This window comes from Clupea harengus, chromosome 15, assembly GCF_900700415.2.
Source record: "Clupea harengus chromosome 15, Ch_v2.0.2, whole genome shotgun sequence".
NCBI lineage: Eukaryota > Metazoa > Chordata > Actinopteri > Clupeiformes > Clupeidae > Clupea > Clupea harengus.
Window position 1 is genome coordinate 21,119,727 of NC_045166.1, and position 25,801 is coordinate 21,145,527.

The 25,801-nt window shown below is 45.5% G+C and overlaps 2 protein-coding genes across 4 annotated transcripts in view; one reads left to right on the plus strand and one right to left on the minus strand.

The window, feature by feature from the left end:
- rock2b (rho-associated, coiled-coil containing protein kinase 2b) overlaps positions 1–16,096 on the plus strand; it is a 38,687-nt gene extending 22,591 nt beyond the window's left edge. The window contains exons 16-34 of one of the 3 annotated variants that reach the window (XM_031581538.2): positions 1,289–1,395; positions 1,803–1,962; positions 2,117–2,277; positions 2,775–2,959; positions 3,288–3,357; positions 3,608–3,711; positions 4,007–4,193; positions 5,484–5,577; positions 7,122–7,216; positions 7,361–7,546; positions 8,428–8,599; positions 9,489–9,671; positions 9,848–9,921; positions 10,027–10,115; positions 10,522–10,600; positions 11,334–11,601; positions 12,044–12,455; positions 15,325–15,426; positions 15,975–16,056. In XM_031581538.2, the coding sequence (XP_031437398.1) occupies positions 1,289–1,395; positions 1,803–1,962; positions 2,117–2,277; positions 2,775–2,959; positions 3,288–3,357; positions 3,608–3,711; positions 4,007–4,193; positions 5,484–5,577; positions 7,122–7,216; positions 7,361–7,546; positions 8,428–8,599; positions 9,489–9,671; positions 9,848–9,921; positions 10,027–10,115; positions 10,522–10,600; positions 11,334–11,601; positions 12,044–12,455; positions 15,325–15,418 (2,720 nt within the window). In that variant the 3' untranslated portion in view covers positions 15,419–15,426; positions 15,975–16,056. Of the gene's footprint in view, positions 1–1,288; positions 1,396–1,802; positions 1,963–2,116; positions 2,278–2,774; positions 2,960–3,287; positions 3,358–3,607; positions 3,712–4,006; positions 4,194–5,483; positions 5,578–7,121; positions 7,217–7,360; positions 7,547–8,427; positions 8,600–9,488; positions 9,672–9,847; positions 9,922–10,026; positions 10,116–10,521; positions 10,601–11,333; positions 11,602–12,043; positions 12,456–15,324; positions 15,427–15,974 lie in introns of all 3 variants that reach the window. The other 2 variants (XM_031581539.2, XM_031581541.2) reach the window with 2 other exon arrangements.
- A 3,249-nt stretch (positions 16,097–19,345) lies between these two features.
- Positions 19,346–23,595, minus strand: LOC105901486 (solute carrier family 66 member 3-like). Its single transcript, XM_031581677.1, has 7 exons — positions 23,203–23,595; positions 22,108–22,190; positions 21,560–21,629; positions 21,252–21,309; positions 20,805–20,925; positions 20,170–20,211; positions 19,346–20,008 (listed from the first exon to the last, which is right to left on the minus strand). Exons 1-7 carry the CDS (start codon positions 23,541–23,543, stop codon positions 19,917–19,919), a joined length of 807 nt encoding a protein of 268 aa, XP_031437537.1. The 5' UTR covers positions 23,544–23,595; the 3' UTR covers positions 19,346–19,916.
- Positions 23,596–25,801: the final 2,206 nt, after the last annotated feature.

The following is a 25,801-nucleotide window of genomic DNA, read 5'->3' on the forward strand; positions in this document are numbered from 1 at the left end:
CTGGAGGGTAAGTGGATCTGTGTGTCTGTGTGTGTGTGTAGGGGGGGAGATTGAGTGGGTCTGTGTTTGTGTGTGTGTGTGTGTGTGTGTGTGAGATAGAGGGAGAGATTGAGTGTGTAAGGGTGAGGCCATCAGGCCTTTGTTTTTGTGTGCGGCTCCATCCTCACCACATGCACGCAAACCTGGACCTGAACAGCACTTGCTGTCTCTCTTTGGATGTTTTCTGCTGGGTGTGTGTGCGAGTGTGTGTGAGAGTGTTTGTGGGTGTGTTTGGTAGTGTGTTTTCTCCATTTTGTTTGTGTGTACCACAATATGAAACAAAGTGTAAGTGTTGCTTATTCTGGACTCAGGAGTTCTCATTGTAAACAACGTCGAACGGAGAAGGCAGTCAAAGCACCTAAACTGAGGCAGCAGTACAACTGAGCACCTTATGTTGATGTTGGCCAGAGGTAGCATTTCAGTTACTGCTTTGATCATTTATTCATGACTCAAAATACTTAATTACATGCTTTTTTACTATGTTCATCTTCTTTTCATTTTTATGAGGTGAAAACTTGAGCCAGTGGTATGCATTACACTTTTAATTTAGAAAAGAAGGTCTATTTGTAAATGTTAAGACTAACGGTTTGATTTAGCTGTTTTTCTTTGATGCTGTAATGTTTGTTCAGTGTAAGGGAGTGTTGGCTTAGGGGGCTAATGTCAGTGTCTCCCCAGGAATGTGTATGTGTGTGTGTGTGTGTGTGTGTGCCTATGTATGTGAGAGTTTTTGTGTGGGGGGCAAGGTGTGTGTTTATTCATTTATGTGTGTGTGTGTGTGTGTGTCTACGTGTGTTCCTTTGTGTGTGTTGTAGGGGTGTGTTTACATGCTTATGTGTGTGTGTGTGTGTTTGGATGTGGTTTTCTGTGAATGTACAAATAAACATAATCCTGGTGTCCAAGTGATGACAGATGCAGGTGGGTGAGGTAATGTCTCCTCCAGGGGACTACTGCTGGTCAACCTCCACACTTGTTTATCTCACACTCTTACTGTTTACATCTCTATTCTCTCTCACTTTCTCTCTCACTTTCTCTCTCTGCCCCTCTCTGTCACACACACTCACATGCACACACACACACACACCAATAAACAAACACACCCTCTCGCACAAATACACTCTCTGTCTCTCTCATACACACTCTCTTTCACACATACACACACCTTCTCTCACAAACACTCTGTCTCGCACTCACACTCTCTCACACACACACACACACACACACACATGCACTCTCTCTCGCTCTCTCTCAGGTCGAATGGGTAAAGTGGAGGAAGAACTGAAACAGGTGCAGGCCTCTCTCTCTTCGGCTGAAAAAGAGAAGAGAAAACTGCAAGAGCAGATGACCGACTTGGAGAAGGTAGGCGTGTTTGTGTGTGAGTGTGTGTGTGTGTTTATGTGTGTGTGAGTGTGTACATGGTTCTGTTTCTGTTTGTATGTCCTGAAATGAAGACTTAAACATTTTTTGTGTGTGCATGTGTGTGTGTGTGTATGTGCGTGTGTGTGTGTTTGTGTGTGTCTGGTGTGTGTGTGCATGTGTGTGTGTGTGTGTGTGTATGTGCGTGTGTGTGTGTTTGTGTGTGTCTGGTGTGTGTGTGTTTGTGTGTGTCTGGTGTGTGTGTGTGTGTGTGTGCATGTGCGTGTGCGTGTGTGTGTGTTTGTGTGTGTATGTGCGTGTGTGTGTGTTTGTGTGTGTCTGGTGTGTGTGTGTGTGTGTGTGTGTGTGTGTGTGCGCGTGTGTATGTGTGTGTGTGTGTGTGTTTGTAGGAGCACGGTAATCAAGAGATCGAGTGGAGCTACAAGCTGAAAGCTCTGAAACAGAGTTTGGATCAGGAAGAGAAAGACCACAGGGCCACCAAAGAAGGTCTGGCCGACAAACACTCCCTGAAACAGAGCATAGAGGAGGCTACTGCAGCGGCTCTCAGAGGTAATATACAAACACACACACACACACACACACACACACACACACACACACCCTCAACCGGCACAGAAAAGGCTACACCACAGACTCTGAGCGACAGCAAACACACATTTTCTTTCTCTCTTTCTCTCTTTCTCTCCCTCCTCCCCTCTCTCAGATATGGAGCGCAAGCTGCAGGAGGAGCACAACTGTAAGATGCAGTTGGAGGGTCGTCTGATGGACATGCAGAAGCAGAACTCCATGCTCGACTGCGACTACAAGCAGGCGCTGGGCAAACAGGACGAACTGCGCGCCCACAAGGACCAACTGGCACAGGAGGTGTGTGTGTGTGCATGTGTGTCCGTGTGTGAGATTGTGTATGGTGTACCTCAGACTTCCTGTGGTTAGTTCAGTTCAATTCATTTTTTTCCAGAAGCTTCTACTACTGTAAAGTGCTCGACAGTGCTCCATTATACGAGGCCTTCTTCTCCATGAATTGCGCTCTATTTTTATTGAAAGGATTTTTTACCAACATGTTTTACCGATAAGTCCTCTCTATACCCCTCTCCCTCTGTTCTCCTCTCCCCATCTCTCTCCCATCCCTCTCTCTCCTACCTCCTCCTCCGCTCTCTCAGGTGGAGAGCCTATCCCCAATAATATGCCTTTATCTCACTGAACTCTTTTTAAATGAAAGAAATGAAATGTTACTTTTTAAATGATACATCTTTAACAGAAATCTACCCTCTCGTTAACCTTTTTCCATCCGTTTCTTCTCTCTCCTCCTTCTCTCCCATCCCATCCCTCCCTCTCCCTTTCTCTGTCCCTCTCTCTCTCAGCTGGACAGCCTGTCCCTGCGCGTGGAGCAGGAGTCCCAGCGGCGCTCTCTGTCCCAGCGGGACCTGCGGGAGCAGACTCAGGCCGTGCAGACGCTCCGCTCCTCAGAGAAGAAGCTCCAGCTGGAGGTCAGCACCCTCACCGACTTCAAAGTCAGCCTGGAGAAGACCAACCAGGAGCTGCGCAGGTGTGTGTGTGTGTGCGGGCGTCTGCATGCATATGGGTATCTGTGGAGGGGGGCTGGGCAACAAGCTTTTGGGATTATGTTTTAGCCAAACAGTATTGGCTAGTGGCCTACTTATTATTTTTTATCTACTCTTGATGTCAGAAGTTAGCATCAAAAAAACACATTTGCAAAGAAACACTCTCAAGACATGTGTGTGAGCGTGCGTGCGTGCGTGCGTGCGTGCGTGCGTGCGTGCGCGTGTGTGTACGTACGTGCAGTGAGAACAAAAAATGATTGGTTTGTATGGTACAGTAGCAGACTGACTGATGTGTAATCTGTCCAATCACAGGGAGCGTGAGGAGGCGGATGGACAGGTGAAAGAGCTCAGGGACCAGCTAGAGGCGGAGCAATACTTCACCGTAAGACATCACTTCCTGATACGATCTTAATGTGTCTGCGTGTATACCGACAGTGTGTGTGCTGCATACAGAATGTGCATAGTGTTCCATCTGGATATGCAGAGGTTGTCTCTAATTATATCGTATTTCTATTTTAATGTTCTAAGGTTTCTTTAAATATGTTCTGTATGTCACTTTGGATAAATGTGTCTGCCATTTAAGTCCTTAAACTTAAACTTATTTGTGTCATCCGTTCCTGTCCTGACCGCAGAAGCTGTACAAGACCCAGATTCGGGAGCTGAAGGAGGAATGTCGTGAGAAGGTCAAACTCTACACCGACCTGCGGGAGAGACTGGAGGAGTTCAATGAGGAGAGGTATGACATTTGGGCATGGAGCGAAGGGTGAATGGATGTGTGTTAGAGCGTATGTTATTGTATATTATTCAGATAAGTGTGACTGTGTTTACATACGTTTGTGTGTGTGTGTGTGTGTGTGTTTGGGTGCATTTAGTGCAAACATTCATGTGTGAAGTACAGTCCTTCACCAGATTCCAACCCTCCAGTCTGACTAAGGTGGACTTGGAGCAGCTGGCCACCGTTACATGTGTGTGTGTGTGTGTGTGTGTGTGCGTGTGTGCGTGTGTGCGTGTGTGCGTGTGCGTCTCCACAGGGACTCCCTGGCTGGACAGCTGGAGGTGAGCCTGACTAAGGCGGACTCTGAGCAGCTGGCACGCTCCATTGCTGAGGAGCAGTACTCGGACCTGGAGAAGGAGAAGATCATGAAGGAGCTTGAGATCAAAGACATGATGGCCCGGCACAAACAGGAGCACAACGACAAGGACAACACCATCAGCTCTGTAAGAGAGAGGGAGGGATGGATGAATAGATACTAGATGTAGATTGATATGTCATTAATTCATTCACTGATTCATTCATTCACTGATTTATTTATTCACTTTTTTTTTATTAATTTACTGATGTGTTCATTCTTTTATTAACTCATTCATTTATTATTTTATTCACACATTCATTCATTAATTCACTCATTCATTTGTTGATTCATTAAGCCTTTAAAAAAAGCTTGAACACACACAGCTAAACAGTGATGATGAGTAGAATTTACGAACGATGATCATCCCCCTGTAGCGTCCACGTCTAACTTGGCTAATTGCACGTTAGGACCTTTCAATGTGCAAGTTGTGAGAGTTTGAAGTGTCCGAAAAGAAACAAAGTGAAACTTTCACTTTAGACATTTTAGAACGTTATCATTTATAAATCTTAAATAAAGTTTATAAGGGTCAGGAGCCAACTAAATGATTCTTTTGAAATTCTATAATGCTTTATTTAAATTTATATCACTGAACACTTCGAGCAGATTGTTCCCATCAGGGAATATACTGAATCCAGTGACGATATTCTTCTGTCTCCTCTTGAGTCTTCGCTCTGCATTCATCAGGGGCGTTTCTAGGGACTCTGGAGGTCCCAAGCAGCAGGGACAATAGGGCTGCTGTTAGAATTCACAACCCATTAATCTGCTGAGAAAAATGTAACTGTGGTTAATCCGACTCTATTCAACGTAGGCTAAGAGATTCTCACTGACGCTATTGTTTTTCTTCTTCTTATCCGCCTTGCCTGCGCTTTCGTCTCCATTAGTAGGCTTTGGACAGGTAGTTCTGTTTCACGGTCTTGCCGCGCTGTATCCTAATTACAAAGGTCTGAGTAAGTTAATGGTATAGGGGCCCCTAAGGGGGTTGTCGACATGTCATTGCAGTCTCATAGATTTTGAGGTGGTTCTCTGGGAATTCCCGTTGTTCTCGGGGCCCCCCTTCCATCTCGGGGCCCCAGGCAATTGCCTGCTTGGCCTCCCCTGTCGCACCACCCCCGACGTCCATTTTGCCAAGTGCCCCAGACAACTGCATTAACACCCATTAAACAAGCCCCTACGGACGTCTAAACTTTTTCATTCATTTAATCACAGGTGACTAACTGTAATTATTTAAACCCCTCTTGGATAATCACCCTTCGTAATTTGGTGATTCATTGTGAGCACCTGACTCACTTCAAGTTAGACAGATGTAAGAGAAAAACACCTTTCATCCGTGCCCCCTCTTCCTCTTCCTCTTCCTCTTCCTCTTGCCTGTCCCCAGCTGGAGGAGTCCAACCGCACCCTCACTGTGGATGTGGCCAATCTGGCCAATGAGAAAGAGGAGCTCAACAACCAGCTGAAAGAACTGCAGCAACGTAAGCCCCTCACTCTCTGGGCCTCATTTACTAACAGGATTGCGCCCATTTCAGGCGTAAAATAGCGGGTAAAGACATAAAACCCTATTTCCAAAGGAGGCGCACCTGAGTAAAAGCACAGATTACCGCTGCTAGGAAGTGGGTGTGGGAAAGTGGGTGTTCGGTGCAAAGAGATGGGAGGAGATGCGTAAAGTGCGCCTAATTATGTATTAGTAACGAAACAAGAGGTGTTTTAGCATGACATATCAGCTGTTAAATGAAAACTATGTGCCTGCGAGAAATTTGAAAAATGTTTATATTTGATATATCATTTAATATAGGCCTACAAACAAATAGAATTACAAACTGTCCCACCAGCTAGCTGTTCACGTCTTACCCAGAATCGCCGTTCATTGTATGGTTTAAACGGTATTTCATAGTTCAAGCACACCGAGTACAGTGCACACCTTCTGCGTAGGAGTAAAGCGTATCTATTCAGGAAAAGTACTTGTACTCGAAGTACACTAACTAAACTACCGGTAAGTAAATTGTAGAGACAGAGCTGCATATTCATTTCACCTTCCATGTTTATTTTGACGTTATAGCCTCTCAAGCGCAAGCTACCCCCAGTGCCATGGCAACCTACAACTACAGTTTCAAATGTATCTGCCTAGGGCAGCGTTTTTGAAATGCATGGTTTTCAGTGTTGGAATACGCCGTTTTAAAGTAAGGGGTGTCGTGTATTCCTACCAGACTATTTAACGGGATGCTATGGAGCAGTTAACCTGGATATTAACTATCCTAGCTATCTCTAGCTTAGAGACCCATCTTAACAGTTTGCAGTTGCCTGTGTGTGATTAACTCATGTTAATATGTGTGAATATGAACTTTCTTGTGAACATAAACTCGTTAATATGAAGCTGCACAGGCACCCTGAGGGGTAACCATAGCAACCCAGAAACTCAATGTTCGCTGAAAAGTTTAATTTCCCCAAATCAGCTCAGCAATAAAAGACAGTCTTGAATTCAAAGTGATCACAACTTTTAATGTGGACGGAAGGGCTAAACGGAGAAATATTTATGAGTTTCTATATTTACCTGGGTTAGTTTGCTGTAACCTTGTGAACCAAAAGCTCTAATTCTAATTTTAGCTCATCATCCACGGTGGAACACACAGGCTCTTTCTTCCCTATTTTCGCGCAGCGCTAAATAACACTAATGGGCGGTGTTAGGCGCAGATGACGCGACGAGGGTTCTTGTTTGATAAATAGGATGCAAAATACCGTGCGTTATTTGCGGTTTGGCAAAGGCGCAGATTAAGCTGCGGTCGCAATGTTAGTAAATGAGGCCCTCTGTCCCATTCTCACTCTCTCATTGTCTCTCTCCCTTTGCCACTCTCTCTCTCTTTCTCACTCTCTCCCTGTCTCTCTCCTTTTGTCTCTCTCTCACACACTCTCTTTCACAATCTCAAACACACTTGCAGACACATTTTCTGTCTCCAACACAGCAGACATGTACATATTCCCACATGTGTTTGTGTGTGTGTGTGTGTGTGTGTGTGCGCAGACCTGCAGCTCTACCGAGAGGAGGAGAAGCAGAAGGGTGCCATGAAGCTCTCCTTTGAGAGACAGATCCAGAGCGAGAGAACACTCAAAATCCAGGTGTGTGTGTGTGTGTGTGTTTGTGTGTGTGTTTGAATGAGTGAGAGAGAGTATCTGTGTGTTTGTGTGTTTATGCGTTTGTTGTATATATACGCTATAAACAAGCTGGCAGAGATCATGTGTGTGTGTGTTGTGTATATATAGGCTGTAAACAAACTGGCAGAGATCATGCACAAAAAAGAGGTGCGCACTGGTCACCGTGGCAACGATACAGACGTGCGACGCAAGGAGAAGGAGAACCGTAAACTTCAACTGGAGCTGCGCTCCGAACGGGAGAAGCTCAACTCCACCATCATCAAGTTCCAAAAGGAGATGAATGACATGCAGGTGGTACGTAAATACACACACACACACACACAAACACACAAGGTATATTGATTTAGCAGCTGCTATAGGGCTGGACTCAAATCCAAGACGCTCAAGGTGACCTTTGAAAACACAAAGGGAAATCTTGGAGTAAACAGGAGCAGGTTACAGTGTGAAGTCAACATGAACACAAACACTGACAGACCATAACCTGAAGAAATCCAAGGGCCCTAAATGCACAGGACTAACAAGGTAACAAGACACAGGTGGGCAGGGGTCAATGGGACACACCAGGCAGTGACAAGTGAGTGAACCAGAGGCACAAGGGGCAACAAAAGCACATGGCTAACAGGAAGTAAAACAAACCCACACATGACTATTACAAAGTAAAGTTACAAAGTCCACAACAAGGAACGGATAGAAACCAGTGCAGAACGTGACGACTGAAGAGAGTCATTGCCAACACAGGAAGCTGTATGGTGTAAGCATATGAATCACAGCGCCACCTGGGGTTCAGAGTCTCGTCTCTTTTCTGCCAAATTATATTGAACTATTTTCAGCAGTGTCAGTGTACAAAAATCAGCATAGATGTATTCTTTGACCTGCTTCTGTGCGCCCATGGTTGTTTGTTTGTGTATCCATGTGGGCGTATCCATGAGTGTATGTGTGTATGCGTATCCATGTGTGTGTGCGTGTGCGTATCCATGTGTGTGTGTGTGTGTGCGTATCCATGTATGTGTGTGTGTGTGTGTGTGTGTATCCATGTGTGTGTGCGTGTCCTTGTTTGTGTGTGTGTGTGTGTGTGCGTGCGTGTCCATGTCATGTATGTACGTGTGTGTATCAATGTCTGTACGCGTGTCTTTCCCTGTGCGCGTCCGTGTCTAACTGCATCCATATGTGTGCAGGTGGTGGCGGAGGAGTCTGCGGGGCGTCTGGAGCTGCAGATGGCTCTGGACAGTAAGGAGAGCGACATCGAGCGCCTGCGCTGCGAACTCTCCACCATCAGCATCCAATCGCTCGACGCCACCAGCATCAGTTCCCAGGGCAATGACATGGACCCCGACGATAGCTACCCAGGTAACCCACCGACCTACTGGGGCTTCGCGGGGAGACACATTCAAACACTCACGCAACACACAACACGCCCAGAAATGAGCACGCAGTGACATCCTCTGAGAGATGTATAGAAATGATCCCTATACATATGATCATCCATACATTGCTGCATACGCACTCACCTCAAACATGTGACCAAGCGCATCATACAGATTGAAAGGTGAGAGGCCTCTCCTCATTACTCTCTCGACACAGTCATGCACACACACACACACACACACACACACACACACACAGACACACACAGACACACACAGACACACACACACACTCACTGTGTGTGGACACAAACAAACACACACACACACACACACACACACACACACACACACACACACACACACATACATATGCTCACTTAGGCAAACATACATAAAATCATTCCCTTTCCCACTGAGCCCTTTCTCTGTCTCTCAACATCTTTCTCTTCTCTTTGCTTTCTTTTTTATCTGTGGCTTTTCCTTTCCTCTCCTTTCTGTCTCTGTGTCAGTTCTTCTGAGACAGAGATATGGAAATCTCAGATATGGATCTCTTTCTGTCTTCTATGTGTCTCTGTTTATCCTTTGTTTCTGTCTCTCTTTCTCTCTTGCTGTTCATGTTGCTGTTCTCATCTCTGTCTTTCTTTTAAGTTCATTCTGTTCTCTCCCACAATTTTCTCTTCTGTTTTGGTCGACGTGTCTTTTTTTCTTTTTTTTTTCTTCCTACCTAGTTTCTCTGGCCATGTTTTTGCCTCACTAATATTTCCTGATTACGTTTTTTTTCCTGACTAGTTTTCCTCCTTTCCCGTTTCCTCTGCTCTCTCTCTCTCTTTTTCCATACCTCCGCTCCGTCTCTCGGTGTCGGCCGTCAGTGCGCATCACTCAAACACAGATGTCTGAGTCGATGTCATTCACGTATCAGCGGAGCACGCGCTCAGTGAGTGTGCACACACGCCCCAATTTGATGGACAGCTCCGGGGAGGAAGAGTCAGAGGATGAGGGTGAAGGGCGAAGTGGGGCACCTATAGCCCTCCCTTATAAACCTGAGCCTGCAGGTGACCTGCTTGATGTGTGTGTGTGTGTGTGTGTGTGTGTGTGTGTGTGTGTGTGTGTAAATATGTGTGTATTCCATTTTCTTTTGGGTGTGTACGCTTGGTTCTTGTGTGTGTGTGTGTGTGTTTGCTTTATTCTTATTCAGATTCTCATTCTCATTCTCATCATCTTTTTTCAGCTTCAGATTCCAGGTTAGAAGGCTGGCTGTCTGTGCCTTCTAAAAACACCAAGCGGTTTGGATGGGACAAAAAGGTACATCAGACACACACACACACACACACACAAACACACACACCCGCACAGACACTCGTACACAATCACACACTCACACTCACTCTGTAACTGTTTCTTGTGCAGTATGTGGTCGCGAGCAGTAAGAAGATTCTGTTCTATAACAATGAGGTGGATAAAGAAGAATCTAACCCATTTATGGTCCTGGACATAGAGTGAGTTACACGCATTCTATCTGTCTATCTATCTATCTATCTATCTATCTATCTATCTATTTATATATCTATCTATCTATCTATCTATCTATCTGTCTTTCTTTCCTTTTTCTTTCTTTATGATGTTTGTTTGTTTTTCTTTCATTCTTTGTGAACAATGGTTTATTGGGTTGAACAAGTTCACACACGGTATGGAAAAATAAGTGCATCACTGTAACATCTCTGATGTATTTATTTAAACCAAGACTATAGCTTGTTCAGTTCTATGATCTAGGATCAGTTCTGCAAAGTAGTTAAAACTTCATTGTACAAACTACCCGTTATATTTCCTCCATCCTCTCATTCCTCTGTCTCCTAACCCCCACCATCCCCATGCCCGCCCCTGTTTACTGTGCTCTCTCTGCAGTAAACTGTTCCACGTGAGGCCAGTGACCCAGACGGATGTGTATCGTGCTGACGCCAGAGAAATACCCCGCATCTTCCAGGTGAGGGAAAATATGTGAATTTGTGTCTTCCAAGTTTGACCGGACAGTTGTCGGTGATGTTTGTAGTTCATATATACATTTCTTTTGTGTAAGGAGGATTTTTTAAGGTTTTGTATGCCTAAGTGAGTGTAAGAGGTGTTTTTGAGTAAGTGTATATGTCTGTGTGAGTGTAAGAGGTGGTAAATAGTTGTAACCACAAGCCTTATTATTATCAAGATTTAGAAGGGCACTTCCTTTTGGTTTACCACTCTGGAAACCACACGTGCACACACACACTCACGTACACACACACACACACACACACACACACACACACACACAGACACACACACACAGACACACACACACACTCACGTACACACACACACACACACACACACACACACACACCACACACACACACACACACACAGACACACACACACAGACACACACACATTTAGTCACATACACACATGCATACTTTCAGTCTCTTCCAACCCCTAGACTAGGACATGCCTTCACGTTCTACCCCATCCCCCCCCACCACAAAAACTCTCTCTCTCTCTCTCTCTCTTCCTCTCTCTCATTCTCCTTCTCTCCCTCTCTCTCTCTCTCTCTCCCTCATTCTCCTTCTCTCTCTCTCTCTCTCTCTCTCTCTCACCCTCACACACACACACACACACACACACACACACACACACACACACACAATTCCTCAATAACACATGCTTCCACCCCTTCCCCTTCACAGATCCTGTATGCCAATGAGGGTGAGAGCAAGCGGGACCTGTATTCTACCCATGAGCCCCTGGGAATGGTAGAGCGCTCGATGTGCCTGAGCCACAAGGGCCACGAGCTGGTGCCCACGCTCTACCACTTCCCCTCCAGCTGCGAGGCGTGCACGCGCCCGCTCTGGAACGTCTTCAAGCCGCCGCCGGCCCTCGAGTGCCGCCGCTGCCACCTCAAGTGCCACAAGGACCACCTGGACCGCAAGGAGGAGGTGCTGGCGCCGTGCAAAGGTCAGGAAGGGGCGCGGTTGGGGCCGGAGTCTGTGTTCGGAGGGTTTGACCCCCTCTCTTTCTCTCTCTCTCTGTCGCTCTCTCTCTCTTTCGCTCTCTCTCTCAGTCCATCACTCCCCTATTTTTTTTTCCTGATACTGTTTGTTCTTGTTTTGTTATATGTTTATGTATATGTTTTTTTAATGTATTTGTGCATATTTCATGTAAAATGTGCATCTATTTTATAAAGATACGTTGTTGGAAATTATGTATGAGTGTGTATTGTAATGTAAATCAGGAAATGTATGACAGAATATTGATTATTAAGATTTAGATATTGAGGGTGCAACTTGCCCTAAATTATGTTAACAGTCTTTCTTTTTCCTCGCTCTCCCTCTCAATCTCTTACTCCTCCTCCTCCTCCTCCCTCTCTTCCTCGTCCTCCTCGTCCTCCTCCTCACAGTGAACTACGACATGTCCACAGCTAAAGAGCTCCTCCTGCTGGCCTCTTCTCAGTCAGAGCAGCAGCGCTGGGTCAGCCGCCTCCTCGCCCGCGTCCCCCGCAAGCCTCTCCCTGTCCCTGCGCTCCCCCCTGCCACCTCCTCCCCTGCCGCCCCGGCTTCCAACTCCTCCTCGGGCTCGGCCTCGCCGGCCCCCAGCTCGCCGCGCCCATCGCCACGCCCATCTCCGCACCTGGACCAGGTAGCGTCCAGGCCCAGGGCCAAGTCGAGCTCTGGAAGCTCAGGGTCCCCACGCCTGTCCCACCGCGGGGCCATCAAGTTGCAGGCCAGCAGGATCCAGCACCAGGAGGTCAGCGTACAGCAGGAGCAGCAGCAGCAGCAGACCATCCACACACAGCAACAAACCAAGACCAGGTGAGCAGCAGCACACAGAGGAGGGGCTCAGTGAAGATTATATATATATATATATATATATATATATATATATAATATATATTATAAGGGTATGGGTTTGGGGACAGTACCAACAGGATATTATGATGATAAGGTGACGATGATGATGATAATGATGATGATGATGTAGATTATGATGATGGTATTGGTGGTGGTGATGAGGAGGATGATGAAGATGATGATGATGGTGTTGGTTGTGGCGATGAGGATGATGATGAAGATGATGATGATGGTGGTGGTGGTGGTAACAGTAAGGTTAGGTTTAGGTCTTAGGGTCTTTAGGTAATGTTATTGTGAAAGAATATGCACCGAAAACATGATTTTCTACGTACATAACCACAAAAGTGGGACCTAATCATCTTTTGTGGCTATTAAATATTATACTTACATATCTAGCACAGCTAAGTGTCCTTTGCAAGCAAGTACCATACAATTCATGTGTGTTTATTGGAAGGTAGGAAATGCAAAATCATCTTTCCCCCTGATGCCTATTAAGTTATGCTAATGAAATGCCTGTTGTCCTTGATTACCTGAACACATGGCGCTCGGCTCATAACATTAGAATCCTCAATGAGTTCTCTGGCAGGTGTGTGTGTGTGTGTGTGTGTTTTTGTGTGAGTGTGTGTTTTTGTGTGAGTGTGTGTTTTTGTGTGTGTGTGCGTGTGTGTGTGTGTGCGTGTGTGCGTGCGTGCGTGCGTGCATGTGTGTGTGTGTGTATTTGTGTGCGTGCAGCTAAAGATGCACTAGGGACCTACTTAAAGTTAGTCGAGGGAAACGGAAGAGGCACCTGCAAAGCAAAATCCAGCTCTGGGCCCAGAGAATGGAAACAGTTTCTCCTAATGGCTTACCGCTTTAAATTTAACACAATAGCCGCATTAAGAGGTACTAATATTATACAGACAAACTTAAATACCTATAACAATACTGAAAATCAATCAATCAATCAATCAGTCTGTCGTTCAATCGACCAGTCTATCAGTCAGTCATCAATTATAACATTCTGTTCCTATACTCCAGGCACTTGTTATAATTGATATAATTCGTTCTGGGGAGCCGTATAACAAAATTGATATCATTCGTGTACCATCTGTGTGCTGTAACTGGCTTATGATGTTAGTGAAGCAGCCCTCTGTGGAGATGAAGGTGAAGCCTCCGTTGGCTGGACAGGGGGGCATGCTTAGGGACGTGGCCTCAGTCCCACAAGGGGATCGAGTGTCATGGTCCTGCACTAAATTTGGCCTCCTGTGGAAAGACCCCTCTTAAAATGGCAGATGGAGTCATATAAAGGCCTGTTGGGGATCCATACTGTATGGAAGAGGTGGACAAATGTGCGGGTTATAGGATTAATTTGTGTTGGTTGGTGCAATAATATTTGCTGGCCAGTTAATTGCTGTGTGAAGCAGAGTGACAAAGAAGAGAGAGAAGGCATGTTTGTATGTGTGTGTGTGTGTTTCCCTGCTTTAGTATGTGTGTTAGTGTGTGTGTTTCTCTGTGTGTGTGTGTGTGTGTGTGTGTGTGTATGTGTTTCTTTCTGTGTGTGTCTGTGTGTGTGTGTATGTGTGTGTCTGTGTGTGTGTGTGTGTGTGTGTGTGTATGTTTTCCTGGTTGAGTGTGTATATGTGTGTCTGTGTGTGCGTGTGCGTGTGCGTGTGTGTGTTCTCCTGGACAAGTGTGTATGTCTGTGTCTGTGTGTGTGTGTGTGTGTGTATGTCTTTCTGGTCGAGTGTGTATGTGTGTGTCTGTGTGTGCCTCTGTGTATGTTTTCCTGGTCGAGTGTGTATGTGTGTGGCTGTGTGTGTATGTTTTACTGGTCGAGTATGTATATGTGTGTGTGTGTGTCTGTGTGTGTGTGTGTATGTTGCCCTAGTCGAGTGTGTAGCTGATTAACTCTCTGCTCTCTGTAGCACTGGCCCCATGCTCAGAATCATCCTGCATTGACCTCATGACCTCCTGACCTCCTGACCTCTGACCTTTTCCATTCTGTCATGTATATGTGTCCGTGGAAGTGAGTACACGGCACACTGGCATCTGTCCGCATATATATGTGTGTGTGTCAGTACCTGGATGTGCATGTGAAGCAATGTGTGTGTTTAAATGTGTGTGTGAGAGAGACAGAGAAAGAAAAGAGAGAGAGAGAGAGTGCCTGTGCATGCGTGTGTGTGTGTGTGTGTGTGTGTGTGTGTGTGTGTGTGTGTGCGTGCGTATGTATGTGCTAATATGTATGTATGTGCAGTTGTTAGTCCAACTGTGGCTTAACTTTGCTTGTTATCCATTGCTAACAATCGTCACACAATCTCTTACAGTGTTTTATGTACCTCTCCACCTTTTCCCCTGTCTCAATTCTCCACTATGAGACTCCACTACATTTGACTCTCTAGTTAGTATAAAGGCATCTGATTGTTTTGTTTGTTGGAGTCATCCAGTACTCACAAAGCTCTCTCAAAGACACCCGTTTGCACCTATGGTTATCCCTGTTAGTGTAGGGATTTTTATCGGCAGAGATATACATGTTAGTTTGACAAGAAAAGAGTGTTTCTGTCTGTGAAGCAGTTGGTCAGGAAAGAGAATCCTAAGGCAATTAATACAATAGTAATCCCTTCACCGAATTTGGTTAATGTGCGCCACCTAGTGGTCACTTGTGTTGCCCATTCAAGTGTGAAGGCAGCTGATACTACACTCATCATCCAGTTCCAAACTTCAATTTATAATTATTATGTGTAAGACTTGCAAAAGTGTACAGGTGTCACATGACCTGCTGACCTCTCTGATTGACATCTTGGTGACCCTGAATGACCTCTCTGTGTTCCTGCCTGCCTCTCTGCTGTTTCAGGGTGCTTGGGTTTGGCCTAAAGGGATGGGAATGGGCCCTAGATGATGATGATGATGATGGTGATGATGATGATGACGATATGTTTGACTTCTGAAAAACAAAGTGAGAAACAACAGAATGTGTTGTTTGACTGTGTTTGCATGCAGATGCTACTGCTACTGTGTGCCGTGATTACAGACCCTGTGTGTGTGTGTGTGTGTGTGTGTGTGCGTGCATGTATTTTAAGCTTTAAAGTACTCTGTGTGTGTGAAAGACTCAATATGTGTGTAAGTGTGTGAGTGTCTGTGTGTGTGTGAGAGAGAGAAGGAGAGAGAGTGGGCGAGAGAGAGAGAGAGAGAGAGAGAGATCTTGCTGATGTGCAGTAGCTGGGGTGAGTTTTGCTGCTGGAAACAGTGATTTGCCGCTCTCAAGAGTGGTTTGCTAATAACAGAGTGTTGATTCTTCCCTCAAACTTATCAGCTAGTGTTTGTCCTGTTTGTGTGAGTTATGTTGCGGTTTCAGTTTCTCCCTGTGGTGTGTTTGGCATGTTGTAGGACAGCATGTTTCTGGTATGGTATGCAGTACTGAACTGAATGTGCAAATAACTGTTCTTGTCTTTTTGCTCTCTCTCTCTCTCTCTCACTCACTCTCTCTCTCTCTCTCTCCTCTAGTTAACCTTTGAACTCTGGAATGAGGAGTCTGGATTTGGACTCGGTGATCTCAGCTGACAAGAATGCCCCCCCCCCCCCACCCCCCCACCACCACCACACACACCACACACAAACACCCACACAAAAACATACACACACACACACACACACACACACACACACACACACACACACACATACAGACATGGAGCCATCACACTGTTGGATGGCATACATGGGCAATGACATTGTTTCCCTAGCACTTACAGTAAAGTAAACTTTGTGTGTTTGTGTTTGTGTGTTGAGGGGGGAGTGTGTGTGTTTGTTTCTGTATATCAGAAAGAAAGGGGAATGTTCTCAGACTATACATTCAGACCATGCAGATTCCTTTATTGTGTGCCTTACTTGTGCAGATATACAGTATATATACCGTACATGTGATATCATCATATAAAATACCTTAAGTGCCAAAGATATATTTACTGTTATGGATTTTTTTAAACTGTAAAGTCAGCATCTATGCATATTTCAGAACTGATGTAGGTTGTGTAAATTATTTCGGTTATTTCCATGTGTTTGGCAAAATCGTTAATGTAGCTTTTACGGAAAATATTGTGTCCCAGTTTGAGGGTGGAAACGTGGCATTAACACAGCTGTCCCACTCAAGAGCCTAGAAATGAGTGAAACCCAGCCTCAGCTAAAGGTATATGTGCAGATGGGTCCCCCCCTTGAGCTGGGTTCTGCTCAAGGTTTTGTCCTATTAAAAGGGATTTTTTTTCTTGCCACAGCTGCCAGTCTGCTTACTCAAGAGGGTCCAAGCCATGGGCTCCATGTTACATGTTAATATGCAGCTGGCAATGGTAACTGGTAATATGGCTACATAAATTAATTAAATTGAATTTAATTGAATTTGGACACATACTGGCTGCTCTGACACATTCAGATCCACAAGACACGGCCTATGAACGGGCCCAGTGTAATGGAGTTCTTCTGCCTTCTCTGCGTTGGGCTGTGACAAAGCCTGGGACTCACTGCTTTTACTGGTCTCTGAGATGGAAAACAAACTCAGCCACAGAGCGAGCAATCCACCTCCACCTCCAGCTCCATCTCCATCTCCATCTCCATCTCCATCTCCATCTCCATCTCCATCTCCATCTCCATCTCCATCTCCATCTCCATCTCCATCTCCACCTCCACCTCCACCTCCACCTCCACCTCCACCTCCACCTCCATCTCCATCTCCATCTCCACCTCCATCTCCAGCTCCTTTAAGTCGGGCGGTGTTCCAGCACACATTGATGGCTGCTCCAGCACAGAAGGTAAGCAGCCTACTGTAAGGCCTCTGGCCTTAGTCTGACTCACATCTGGGCCAGGTGCGGGCGGGATCCACCCCAGAGACGGACGTTGTCTGGGAAACTACCAGATGCACATCAGGGAGTGGACAGGTAGTAGCTGATCTCTGGTCCCAGTCTGGAACAGGTCTGGAACAGGTCTGGATGAAATATTTGCCCTTTCAATAGCAGACAACAACACCCTGTCAGAAAACAAGAACAAGAATAAATATTTTATGTGATGAAATTGTTTCATGACCATTTTGTCTACTGCAGGCACGAGACCAGAGATGGGGAAATGTGTTCCTGGTGTAACAGCTGTCCAGAAATGATAGACACACACATACAGTACACACACACTGAGTGGAACAATCCTAGCTTTGAGGCACTGTCTGAACCTTCACCTCTGTCTGGTTGTTTGGAAGCAGAGACTGTTGTCTGGTAAGGGATGGAAGCACACTGGGGGTGTGTGTGTGTGTGGGGGGGGGGGTTATGTCAGTTGTTCCAGTTTGTCCATAAGAATGCTTGATGAAGCAGTTCTTTAAAATGACCCCTCTTAGAGAAGTTCATAGGGGATAAGAATGCATGGCTAATGACTCATGAACCAACTTCGATGGACAATATAAATGAGAAATTATGTCTGAACACTTTTATGGCAATTAATGGTTATTAGTCATTGTCAGCACTAATTATACATGCCTTCACCTTCCCTCTGTCCCCTCTGAGGCAGAATGTATCTGTGGTATCTGTTCAGTAGTGATGATCCCAGATGGGTGGGGGACATGGGCAGGATGTGAGAGCAGTAAACACACACACACACACACACACACACACACACACATACACACACAAACATGCACACACACACACACACACACACACACACACACACACACACACACACACACACACACACACACACACACACATGCAAGTCCACAGAAATGTGTGTGCATGCATACACACACACACAAACGTTCAGAATGCCCAGTATATCATCAACCCAAATTAATAACCAGTCACTTCATCTTTTCATCCCTCCATTTAGAGGAGGAGAAAGCAAGTATGTGAGACATTCCTGAGAGTGCCTCCCATCACTGGGCCAGATCTGGCCCACATCTGAGCCAAATCTGGCCATGCTCGAGCACAGATCCCACTAACTCTGTGGTCTCCTGGTAGGCGGCAATGTTACCACACATGAACTTTCTCTGGGACCGGATTTTGCAGAGTCACAATTATCCCTCGACACCCCAACAGCTCCACATTCCAACACCTTTCAGGCTTGCCGCTCTAACCCAACACATAGACCGGATAGCTCTGTGAGTCTATTTTGGCTCTAGTCATGAGACATAATTGAGAGTGGCATGGTTGAGAATGAGATTTCATGCCTATTTCAAATCTGGGTTATGATTCAGTCTCACGACAGATTTTCTCACAGTCCAGATATCAGCTTCAGCATTCCTTTGCGAGAGACTATATAACTTAGAGGCATTTCTGTATAACTACTACAATAAGAATATGAACAGTTTCAGTATTTTCCTTGTTGAGCAGCAGTTGAACAGCATTTTCTGTCTATTGATGCCATTGTAGGTTGGACCATTGTCGCATTTCATGTTGCAGGGACTGTTTTGTACTTTTGTAACACTGAGGTCACCTTTCTACTGCGAACAAGAAGAAGCTGTCATGCAAGCGTTCCCATGGTGGCATACACTACCAGGAATGTTTGGACAGAGAGAGAAAGAAGCCTTGCCCATCAAAATAAAGCTCTGTTCAAATATATATTTGGTTTACATGATTCAGTACATAGGCAGAGCACAATTAGGTCCCAACACACACCAGAGGGGAAAACATGTTTTTGTAATTTAATTTGAATACATGTTAAAGTCTTGAATAAGCTGCCGCCGTTAGCAAAAGCAACTAAGAGGCACCTTCATACAACACAAAGTAAATAGAGAGAGATTCAATATTTACCCGTGCAGCGAGAGTGGTTTTCACTGTATGATGCACTGCACTCAGCCTGGCACAGTCACTTTTTAAATCACAATTTCTTTAACACAAAACTGATTTTGAACATATTTTATTCACACGTAGACTCATTTCAGCTGTCACAGAAACATGATGTATCTTTATCGGTCACTGAAGTTCATGGTTTCTTAGCTACAAAAGGCGCACAAGAATGTACATAATGCCGCAGCGGCCATCTTTTCAGATCCCAGAGAAAGGTAAGTGACACACAGTTTGTTCCTACTCAGAACCAAAAACAAACAAACAATGGCACCGAACAGCTGACTTTGTGTCACATACACTCACTTCATGATCTCCACACAAAACAAATGAGTCCAATATTCAGTATAATATAACTGGAGCCACTCTGAAAGCAAAGACATTGAAAGGTAAAGCATAGCAGAATATACTGTAATATACAGAAACAGCTCGATAGTTCCATGTTCTGTGATGCTGTTGCTCTCTCTGACATCCATCCAGCATCATACCAGGAAAGAACAACCTACAGCAACCATCAGTGGGGTCACTGGTCACCACAGCAACAGCACAGAGGTTCCAGGGTATGCCTAAGCACTCTCTCTGTTAGGCTGTAGTGTGTGTGGCGGTGCCCATGGCAGCGATCCGTTCATCAGGCGAGTTTTTTCCCGTGCCACTTGTAGTACACCACGGTCAGGAACACCCAGCCGTTCAGGGTGGTCAAGACGCAGAACCGCAGCAGAACTACAGGGATGGGGAGAACATTCAGGGTGATTAGCTACTTCACTGCATACAAACAGACAGAACAGCAGCAGAACTAGAGAGATGGGGAGAACATTGAGGGTGATTAGCTACTTCACTGCATACAAACAGCAGGAACATGATCAGGTGAAGTGTGCGCTCACCTTGCAGGTCTCCAGTGCTGAGAATGGTTGTGAAGATCCTCGCTGTGAGGGACAAAGCGGCTTGATGTGAAAGTAGAACACACACACACACACACACACACACACACACACTCTCTCTCTCTCTCTTTCTCTCGCTCTCTGTCTCACACTCATATATACACACACACACAACAACATACCCATACATATATAGTAGTATAGTATATAATAGTTCATAGTTTGACCCAAAAGCTTTTCAAACACTGATGTAACTTCATGCTACCACACATAGAGAGCAAGAGAGAGTAAGAAAATTAGGTGTTCTTAATTATTTGTAATACTAATACTAATACTAAATTACTACAGAACCTGTATCTAAAACAGATGTTCCATCACACCTGGGTTATTTAGCATGAGCTGCTGAGCTGAGCACCTGTACAGGTGTATGTGGCCACTGCCCAGGTGAGGGTGCACACACACACACACACACACACACACACACACACACACACACACACACACACACACACACACACACACACACACACACACACACACACACACACACACACACACACACACACACACACACACACACACACACATACGTACATATACACATGGGGTTGTTAAGTGTGGGTTAATGAACTGCTCACCTATACAGGTGCATGTGGACAAGGCCCAGGAGAGGGCGCTGACCTGCCCGGCATCTCCTGACGCCCACAGACACTGCAGCTGAGTGAACTTACTGCTGCCACTGATGAAGGTGCAGAAGGACTATACACACACACACACACACACACACACACACACACACACACACACACACACACGTTATTCAACATGAAAATCAGACAAAAACAAACACACAAAAACATTGCCGTTTTTTTTTTTTACATTTTAGGGTAAACAGGTCAACTGAAAACAAACTCCAGAAAAATTATTCTGAATTTCCACTTACAGAGATAAATATGGAAATGTTTAACCACAGCACACCTAATGCGGATGCGCAGACACACAGAAGTTCCTCTGCCTTCTCACTCACACTCACACACACACACACACACGCACACACACACACACACACAAGCATACTCACTCACCAATGCAAGGTCAATTATCCAGCTTTGCCAAGTCAGCAACTGCCATCCCGTTACAAATCTGAGCTGGTAAATCAAGGAGAAAGACACACACACACACACACACACACACACACTCTCTCACACACACACACACACACACACACACACACCTCATTGTGCTACACCATTTCTAAACAATAAACGTAGCTGCATCACTGGAAAGTAATAAATCACTTTTAAAAAACAATCCAGACAAGGAAGGAAATGTAAAGTGGTGTATAATTGGTTAGTGCTCATCAGACATGTGTTCTGATTGGTTGTGAGGATACACTAGGCTATAGATGAGGCTCTGCCAGAGGTTGCCATCCAAGTGGAGAATCAGCAGCAGAAGGATGGAATCTGAAACACACACACACGCACACACACAGAGTGCCACATGGCAGCATGATCAAGCCATCAATTAGCTGGACACACACGTACACAGCCCAGCAGGACACACACTCCCACTAAGCTGCGCACACACTGAGACACACACACACACACACACACACACACGCACACACTGAGACACACACACACACACACACACACAGGATGACACAGCAGCAAACACAAGCAATCACAGCCAGACAGGGGGACAGATACAGACACACAGCAGGTCAAATAAATCTTCACTCTCACACACACACACACACACACACAGAGACACAGACACAAGGACACACTAGATTCTGCAGAGTTGCACAGTGGGGAACACAGATGGGAAGGGGACACATCAGGACACATGGTGAGCTACATGAAAGGACACCTGCGGACGAGTACAAACAGCTAATACAACATGACAGAAACACACACACACACACAGTTCAGGCTCTACCTTGTGCTACCAGGATGGGGTACTCCAGATATGTAGCAATAGGGAATCCATGGTGCTTCTGGTACGAGGCAAACACAATGTACCTGCGGATGTGTTTGTATGTGAGTGTGGGAGAGAGAGAGAGAGATTAAGCACATATAATTGTCAGGTTTTATTGGCACACACGTGAATATATGGAGGCCACACCACACACACAGGCCTGAGGTCACGGTGAATTTATCTTCTGCCTTTTCCCATCCTGGACTGTCCCTCCTCCAGGAGCTTGTAAGCGCCCGGGGACCAATGTGTTCTGTTCTTTTTGCATGTTTTTTTCTGTTCTTAGTGGAGGAAACCCCTTGTGAACACGGGGAGAACATGCAAACTCCACACAGAAAGGCCCGGGAGATAGCCCACCTGAGCACTGAAGGTCTGGGGAGGACCTGCCCCCCAGAGCCAACAGCACCCCATGCGGGGATCGAACCCATGACCTTCTTGCTGTGAGGCGGGAGTGCAAACGCCTGAGCCACCGTGCCACATGTGACTGTATGTCTGACAACACTCTCCATGGTGCTCCACAAGGGCAGACAGAATGCTCTATGTCCTGTGCCCTTTAGAGACACACAAACAAACACACACACACACACACACTCCTCATTCCTCAGTGCGACACACACACACATACATCGGTAGCATTCTGGTTTGACCTTTACTGGGGCAAGGCCAAGAGCTCTGCAGCCAGATACACTTACAGTTTCACAGCTGCAAGGCTATACTGAGAATTCCATATGTAGCACTCACACACAAACACACACACACACACACACACTTACAGACTCTGACTTTCATGGTGAAACTGACACAACAGAACAATTACTAACTATCATGCTTTCATTATGGATGCTCAGATATAGTCAACTGGATAGTTGGGATAGTCTTCCATCTTTTTATGATTTGAAGCTCCATGGAAGTAGGCTATGTATTTCACTCAGATATAGGCTAAGTAGGGGACTTCCCACCACACCAATGAGACGCAGCCTCGAATGAACCCGCACTCGGACGCACTGAGTGAAGGTGCGCTGACAGGTGTGTAGAATGCCCAATGAGGAGGGTCCTTACCCGGTCAGCTCCAGCAGCAGTGCCCGAAGGCTCACCCCCTTGGTTGACTTCGCGTTTCCCAGCAGGATGATCTGCGGAAGTTTGAGAACCATGCAGATCAACGTGGCGCTCATGTTTAGTGTGTTCAACAACGTCCAGGACTCCACGGCCTCCATGTCTGAGGATGGAAGTATCTTTGAATTGCGAAACTCCAGCCAGGTAGTGGACAGTTGCGTAACAGCCGACTCAAACTTCAGCGGTCGGAGGAAGTGGGTTTCTTTATCTAAGCTTCTTATCCGTTTCCTGTTCTTTCTCACATTACCCTCCGCCCTAGGGGGGACTTGCGACTTACCAACTGACATTCACAGGAATCTCAAACATGTTCTCACACTTGCCCCTGATCAAAGAGCCGGCGGATTTAGTGCTGACCCCTTGCACTGCTCCTCAATTCCCGTGGAAGACGCGAGTCGCGGATCAGATTAAGGAGAGGGGCTTCTGATGTTTTATGCCAATGATATGCGCAGCTTCAATGCCTCACCGTTCAAAACTGAGATAGAATTACAGTGATTCACTACACTTACATCCAGGGTGTTCCTGTGTGACTATATACGTTCTAAAGAAGCTGTGTCAGTTCTGGAGATTTTAGGCAGAACGCTTTATGCTGCCTCACAAACAGTCGACCACTGAAATAAATCAACTGATGGCATGAAAACCTGTAGTGCCAAGTGTTTGTTTCTTTATTCACTTATTTATTACCGCTAGCCTTTCCTGACCCTCTTGGTGGGCCTATTATGTAACCTGAAAGCCGAACAGATGTGAATAAAATAATATCAAATCTTGACTACAAAAACACAATCAATAAGCCTTTGTAAGCCAGAGCGACTGCTGTATGAAGTAACAGCTATTTCCTTCATTTCTTTTAACTCCCCTACCCAATAATATGAACAAGTAAGCTGCATGCAAGAGTCTGGGATCCCCTGGGCCATTGACATCATGACATTTTTTGCTGGTAAACCCCTGCAGCAGCCTTTTTACTGTAATAAAGAGGCTTCGTCTTTGAATGAAAACACAATACTACTTTTTATTTCATGAATTTTAAACAGTACTTGTGTGCCCAGAGGTGCCAGACCTGCTGTACAACTGTGCAGATGTTAGTATTACTGCTTTTCCTATTATTATAGTCATTATTGTTTATTGCATTGCATCTCAATTATATAAACACTGCTAACTACAGGAACTTAAAACTTAATTATTTAACACTTTCCTGCTTTCAAGGCTCTGAAACAAGGGGCCATAGCCACCATGGTAAAGGAACATGGATGTCTGAAAAACAAAAAACACACACCACCTTTAATCCAAAAAGCAGTTTTAGCCTGTGTGTGCCATCTGGATCTACACATACAGTGAATTTCACCACTGTTCAGATAGACATTACCAAACCTACACAGCAGATGAGACCATGATGTTATGGTGTAGTGTAACGATTATGAGGAATGGAGAGGCCGTAATTACCTCTCTCATATTGTGAAACACTGGGTGCCTTGTTGGGTCGCAGATGGTACTGCCATTTGGCAAAGTGTCTGTCTATGTGACAGCCCCCTCCCCCCAGACACACACACACACCCCCCCCCCCCCCAGCCAGAGTAGAGACAGATGCTGCACTGCTCATATGAAGCGAGTGAGCCAGGGGGCAGTTAGGGAGGGGAGGGTCATCCTGTCTGTGTGTCCAGCATTAGTCCAGTTGTGTATGTGTGAAGTTGTATGTTGTGAATATATGATGTACAGTATATCACAATCAGTATATCAGTATATCAGTATATCAACAACCCCCCCCCCCCCCCCCTTATACATTTAGATGTATAATGCAATGAATGTCCGGATGTCGATATTTGCCTGACATTGCAGACATTGTTTGTAGGAGCCCAATTGAGTTGAGTTTCATTCTTTCTTTGCTGTTATTAGTGTGTGAGTGTGCATGGCCACAGGTGTGAGTGTGAACATCTACCCCCCCCCCCTACAGGACAGTAGGGAGGCTGAAGGGGAGGGGGTGGTGGTGGGGGGGTTGCCTTAACAACTGGGAGCCACAGCATCTGGGCGTGGCTGAGAGGGCAAACGGTCTTCTGACCGCGCAGTGCCATGCAGTAGGGACGCATATTGACTTGCTGTGCGCCATTTCAAGAAAATGTATTGTTTATTTTATTTTTGATTTAAGTTCTTTGATTTAAGATCCTGTAATCCTGCATCTGTAGGATCCGCATCTACTCGGAACCGCATCTACTCATCATCGTTCATCTGCACACGTCAAGACCATCCAAACTCATCATCGTTCATCTGCACACGTCAAGACCATCCAAACTCAACCACCAGCAGTGCCACACCAGGGAACAAAGGGGAGCTGAAAATGTTATTACATAGTTTATATATTATATTATATTAAATTATATAATATTATATTATAATACATTATATTATATTATACGATCTGCAATGGGCTAACCAGTAGAGAAACTTGTTTATGTCAGTGTCATGAAAGCAGATTACAGCAGAGAGATGGGAGAAGCCTCAGCAATATTCACTGACAGCGTAGTACGTCTCATGCACTACCAGATGTATGCAGGAG

Coding starts and splice junctions, on each gene's coding strand:
- LOC105901486 (XM_031581677.1), bottom strand. CDS start 23,543: ATGTCAGTTGGTAAGTCGCAAGTCCCCCCTAGGGCGGAGGGTAATGTG. Junction 22,191..23,202: donor CTGCTGCTGGAGCTGACCGG/GTAAGGACCCTC, acceptor ACACATCCGCAG/GTACATTGTGTTTGCCTCGT. Junction 20,926..21,251: donor GGATAATTGACCTTGCATTG/GTGAGTGAGTAT, acceptor GTGTGTGTATAG/TCCTTCTGCACCTTCATCAG.